This window comes from Grosmannia clavigera (genome assembly GCF_000143105.1).
Source record: "Grosmannia clavigera kw1407 unplaced genomic scaffold GCSC_132, whole genome shotgun sequence".
Taxonomy (NCBI): Eukaryota; Fungi; Ascomycota; class Sordariomycetes; order Ophiostomatales; family Ophiostomataceae; genus Leptographium; species Leptographium clavigerum.
In genome coordinates this window covers 850,048-856,047 of record NW_014040810.1, presented here as the reverse complement: position 1 = coordinate 856,047, position 6,000 = coordinate 850,048, and the positions used below count along the sequence as shown (strand labels likewise).

At 56.7% G+C, this 6,000-nt stretch overlaps 2 protein-coding genes across 2 annotated transcripts; both read left to right on the top strand.

Annotated features, from left to right (window-relative positions):
• Positions 1-335: 335 nt before the first annotated feature.
• CMQ_5255 (c6 zinc finger domain containing protein) lies at positions 336-3,038 on the top strand (the record flags this gene model as incomplete). Its single annotated transcript, XM_014319000.1, has 1 exon — positions 336-3,038. One exon carries the CDS (start codon positions 336-338, stop codon positions 3,036-3,038), a length of 2,703 nt encoding a protein of 900 aa, XP_014174475.1.
• Positions 3,039-4,751: 1,713 nt separating this feature from the next.
• Positions 4,752-5,295, top strand: CMQ_5154 (uncharacterized protein; the record flags this gene model as incomplete). The annotated part of the gene is made up of 2 exons (XM_014318899.1): positions 4,752-4,820; positions 4,942-5,295. The coding sequence occupies 2 exons, from the start codon at positions 4,752-4,754 to the stop codon at positions 5,293-5,295; spliced, it is 423 nt and encodes a 140-aa protein (XP_014174374.1).
• Between the last annotated feature and the right edge of the window lie 705 nt (positions 5,296-6,000).

Below are 6,000 nucleotides of genomic sequence, written 5' to 3'. Positions count from 1 at the left end.
CGCCCCCAGGTTTTGGGGGGAGGGTCTTGAAGGCTGTACCCATGAGCGAAAGTTCAGTTCGACACGAGTCGAGCGAGGCGAAAATACGAGAGGCAGCGGAAGGAACAAAAGCGGCAAGGAAGCGAACATAGAAGCGAGAAGGGGGAGAGAAGAGAAGCAGGGGAAAGTGGGCGAAAAGTGGGCAGGAAAAGAGGAAAGAAGATCGATTTGACGACAGAACAACACGACGCACATTGTCAAGACAATTCGGACCACACCGACGAAGAATCACATTGATGACGACACGACGACGACGACAACACGACAACAACTCCTCACCCACCACACGTTCCAACATGACGATGAGTTCGGCCGGACGGTGTGCTCCCAAGAGCCGGCGAGTGCCTCAGGAGCTGCGACAGCGCACGGAACGCAGCTGTGACCGGTGCAAGAGCCGCAAGCAAAAGTGCAGCGCAGTGCCAGGCCAAGACCGATGCCGACACTGTCTCAAGCACGGGTACGAGTGCCTGGTGACGAAGCCACGCAAGCAGCGACTGTACGGCAGCCCGGAGGTGCAAAATGCACGCATGACTCTACTGGAGAGCGTGGTGCGACAGCTGATGCCGACGGCAGACCTGTCGAGCACAGAGAGCCTGGAGGCACTGGTCCGAGAGGTGGGGGGGAAGACAGAGATGGAGGGGATGGGGGGCGAGACGGGAGGGATGGCGGCCGAAAGGGCAGACAACAAAACGGCAGACAGGACATATGAGACGAGAAGCGACAGAAAAAAGACTGAGACATCACCTCCAGAGCAGGGACGGTTCATGCACGACCGACAGGGCCAGGCGCAGTACATTGGCCGGGCCAGCTCCTTTCTCTTCCAGCGGAGGCTGCGAACGATGGTGAGTCGTCGACAGCAGGGAGAGGGGGACGACGGTGGTGCCGACAACGACCTCCACGAAGGACCAGTAGACTTGCAGTCAATGGCCCACGCGGCACAGTCGCCGAGCAGTCTACCGGGGATGATGGCGTGGCCGGGATCCGTGGACGAGCTGTTGCAAGAGAGCGAGGGAGAAGATGACGAAAATGACGACGACAACAAAGGCCACAGCAATCACAACGACGATGCCGGCAGCACGCTTGTGGTCTACGGCCTGGTGCAGACTTTTTTTGCCCGCGTCAACAGCGACTTTGCCGTGCTGCACGAGCCCACCTTTCTGAAGCAGCTCGACAACTGGTGTCGCCAGCCCGATGACGTCGACCCTGTCTGGCTGTGCACGCTGCTCTGCGTCCTGCTGCTGTCGCGGCGGCAGTATGAGTTTGAGGGTCGCCGTCTCGGCGCCCGCCTCGAGCATCGATGGTGGCGCCAGGCTCAGGCGCTGCTCTGTCGCGTGCTCTTCACGTCCAGCTTGGCCGCTGTGCAGGCACTCCTGCTGGCGGCCCTGCACCTACACCACACCAACTCGCGCGATGTGTGCTGGACGCTGACGGGGGCAGCCGTGCGCATCGGCCACGCCATCGGACTGCATCGACATGGGAAACGTGGTGAAGATCATGGTCACGTGAACGGCGACGGAATGTGGCCGCTGGACCGAGCGATGCGCCGACGGGTCTGGTGGACGCTTTTTGCGTTTGAGCAGCTGCAGGTATCGTCGCACGACCGGCCGAGTGCGGTGGGATGGGAGGGTGAGGGCGAGGGGGTGGATGGGTTTGACGAAGACGGACTCGACGAAGACGGGCCTGGAGAGGTGGACGGTCACAACCAAGATCACACCCAGGAATCCAATCAGGACCACCACAACTACCACGACCACGATACCCGCCTCCTCTTCCCACCCTACGCCGTCTGGTCCAGCCGTCTTGCCGTTCTGCTCGGTCTCGCCTGTCGGGCCATCCGCAACCGGGGCTCCAGCGACAGGAAAAGCTTCCGGGCTGATGCCGACACGACTACCCCCCATCACGAATCCGTTCTCCGTCGTCTCGCACGCTGGCGCGACAGCCTGCCCCTCGACCTCAGTCCCGCCGCCGTCGATGCCGTCGATGCCGTTCCACCGGCCCAGCGCCGACCCCTGCTGCTGCTGCATATCCAGTACCACTACGTGGCCGCGCTGGTGTCGCGGCCGGCACTCCTACAACAGTTTCGGGCGGCACCGGCAGCCGCGTCGACTTCCGTGACCACGCCGTCGCCGCTGGCCGCCGTCTGCGTCGAGTCTGGGCGGCTATCGTGTCAGCTGGTGCTGCAGCTGGACCGGCTCGGCTGCTTCAGCCCGCACGCCTGGGCAGACGTCTACTATCTGTACTCGTCCGTGCTCGTGCTCGTGCTCGGGATTGTCTGCGGAGCGGACAGCCTCTACCCACAGAACAGCAGCCCCCATGGCCACACGTCCCTCCGCGCCCTTCTCGACCGCGGCTGCGCCCTCGCCGCCCGCCACCACGCCGACCCGCATGTGCCCGGAACCATGCGTCGCTGGATGTCCGTCATCGGCGAGCTGTATGCCCTGGTGGCCGAGACGGACGACGGGACGGACGGCGAGACCCGACAGGGTCATGGACGAAGCCGAAATGGCGAGAATGGTCAGAACAGTCACAACAGCCAGACCCAGAATGTCGACAACAGTCTCATCCTTCAATACCCGTCCAATCTCAACCACTGTCACCCCAACACTCACAACCACCTCGTCCACCTTCCCAGCCACCACTCCTTTCATACCCACCAAAACCCCCCTATCCAACAGCTCCTCGCCGTCTCCTCCTTCGACCATCCTCCCACTTCCCTCCCGCTGCTGGCTGCCTGTCCTACCAGCGTCCCCACTGGCTTCCTCGATATGGCTGATGTCTCGGCCATGTCGGCCGTCTCGACCGTCTCGACCGTCTCTACCGTGCGTCAGCCCGCCCCAGACCTCTTCGACCCTAGCCTCTACGGCTACAGCGCCTTCCCGCTGCCCGCTGCCGCTTCTGACCCTGTCGCCTGGCCCGAGATGCACTGGGAGGGCATCAGCGACATGCTGCTAGGCATGGAGCCCCGTCCGTGGAACTCCTCCTTTGGCCACGAACAATAGAATGCTATAGAACCCAATGAATAATGACATCTTGAATCTCCGTACCCCCCAGCCAACGGTAACGTATTTTTGTCAGCAGGTGGAACTTGCACATTTGAACTACTGCGGAGCGAAAGCTCACCCGAACTTACCTTTGCACTAGACATATCACGATTTCTCTGCAGACACCTTTTGAGCTATTGAGCTCATTGGGGAGTGTCGTATCTCTTGAACATCCTTCGGCCAGAGGCATGCTCTCTGCCGTCTTATATGTCTTCTACTCCATGGAAGCCAGTGGCATCAACACTGAGGACAGCGTCGGCCTTTTTAGGGCTTGGCCAACGCTTCCCAGGGATGCATTGTGTCAGTCAACGCACTACTAACATCAAGGGAGCTTCATTGCTCCATACGGTGTATTTCTTATAGGAAGCAGACCTTTCAACTAACGTCGCCATGCCATGTCAAATATAGCGCAACTTAATACAACCTTCTCTGCTAAAAAGAAGCCTGCCTGGTGCCGATACTATGCGACCACAGTACGGGTATTTCTTAAGTAACAACTCCGTTGAGACTTCAATAACAGTAGTCCGTTATTGGTTTCTGTAGGTGTCGCAATACCTACAATGCAGCGAAAGTCGGCATAAAGATTATGAAACTAGTTCATCCTGGTAGAAGTATGCAAACTAGACAACCCGGGTAATTGTATAGAGTATATGTGACGAGCCCCTTCGCTTGGAGAAGATAGTCGGCGAGAGAGCACGACGAAACAATGCAAAATATGGAGGGACAACAGGCATTGTTTGTGCTTATAGCACCATCTTGAAGAATTCCTAACAATCTACAAAAGCGAAGGCTCTATGAAGTCCTTGATATCCTGAACCTGCTGCCAGAGGGAGGTGTTGTGATCCCTCACTACTTGGATTTTGACGTTGGGGCCAAGGGAGTCATCGATCATATCTCCCAAACTGGCGATGCCTTGCAAATAATATCGCCAGTCTGTCTTCTTATCAATGTAGACTGCTATCTGATCGGGTGCGAATTCTTCCAAAATAGGCTCTGTTGGAGCCTTTTCCAGTTTTGATTCGTCAGTCTGGGTAAAGTCGACGTACTTCCAGACTAGTGATCTTTTGCCACGACAAATCAGCTCCGTATACCAGGCGGGCCAATCTTCAGGCCCGTTCAGCGTAGGCAATCCTTTAACGGATCGGTGAGTCATCGTAATACAACTCGGAACGACTAAGAAAGGGACGGGATAAAGCTCTTTCTTGTATAAAGAGCGAAGGATAGAGGGGCGAGGTGTAGCCTTTCGTTCTTTGTAATGCTATAGTAGCGGTATAGGAAGTATACACTATAAAGTAGCCTTTTAATAAAAATAGGATGCATAGGCTAGCTATATATGCAGAGGGTAAGAGGCTCTCCTTATATACATCAAGTAGACGGCGCAGCAGAAGTCTAGACGGCGTCAGAGGGGCCGTAGTGCGGGCTCGAAGGGGCCAAAAATGAGGCTTTTCGGGAGTGGGTCAGGCATTCGGGATGCCACCGTTAGATCCCGCATGGATTGTGATCATTCTTCACGTGACTCAAGAGGCCCGACTTTTACCTCAACACACCACCAAACTTCGAAAGGGGGGCCTGCCAATCAGTCTGCCCTTTTGCCTTAAATAGACTCTTAAGATCTCTGTCTTACTTGAAGAGCGGTGAAACGGCGCTCTGCAATCTTGCGGCCATGCCACTATGCACAACATAGACACGGGCCTTATTACACAGCCTCAAGACCCCTATCCGCGCCTCCGCTTTACCCTGGTAGGTCCCATCGTCCCCTATGACTTCGGCGGCTTTGTGCAATTCCAGAGTGCCATGTATTTCCGCTGGAGTCTATAGCTAGTGTCAGCTCTGAGGGCCGAGCTCATTATCTCCAATTTAGGCTCTTCTTCGGCTTGCTGGCCGAGTTCCTACGGGACGAGACTTTCAAACCGGCGACTTTGTTGCTCCGGCAGAAAGCCTCGAGGAGGATCCACGCCTTTCGCTACCAAACCTGGAGACATGGCCACTGTGTGAGAAGGGCCGTCTCCGGTCGATGCGCCTCTTGATAGAAGCGCTAGATCTTGTTTCATTCTATCCTGCGGGCGAGACCGTTCTCACCGTCCGCGTGCTTGTCAGAGACCTGAGTGTGACCACGTCAACCGGAGCGGCTCGCGGCGAAGAGAGAGAAAACGGCGATACCATGGCCGCCGTGGGACTCTGTCTTTCTCCGAAGCCGTATGAAGGCCGGGAATGATGCCCACAGCAAATTGCTTCCTTGTTTGCTGCACGATCGGCAACCCGCAAGACAGTGCGCTACCTTGTACCAGTTGGAGACCTTGTCGGTAAGTCTGAAGGCGAATCCTCGTGAACCAGATGACGGTGGGCTGAAAGAGGACAAGTACGGTAATCTGGTTAAGGGAGCGCGATTTAAGCTTGCCTTCTAGAGCAGTGAGAGCCGGAGCCTCTGGAGACGACTTCTTCGGCATCTCGTCTTCCCAGACTATACGGCCAGCAAAACGGCTTCGTCTGAATGGCCACTTTCTGCATCCCAGTTGCGACCGCAGCCGACCACAATATCAAGCATGATGTCAGAAGTCATGGCCATTAATCAAAAGGCCCTGTGATGCCTCGCACGTCCTGGTGATTGACTCCGGTTGTCAGACGGCGCACGTCGATATCCCGGATCCCTGCGGTAATGTCAAGGCTCTGGCCCGAATCCTGCTCAACCTAGGCCAGGCAAATCCAGACAGTCAGGCCCGGCAGTTCTGCAGTGTGAAAAACAAAACAGCCTATCCGACCGCAACACGACCATGGCCAAAGACAGCTGGCCGTCTTTTTAAACCTGCTCGACGTAAATGCCTATCAGATCCTGACCCTATCACCGTCGGCAAGGATGAGGTCCGTGTCGGCTGGTCCAGCTATAGTCCCCTTGGTCGAGCTGCCACGATCGTATTGCTCT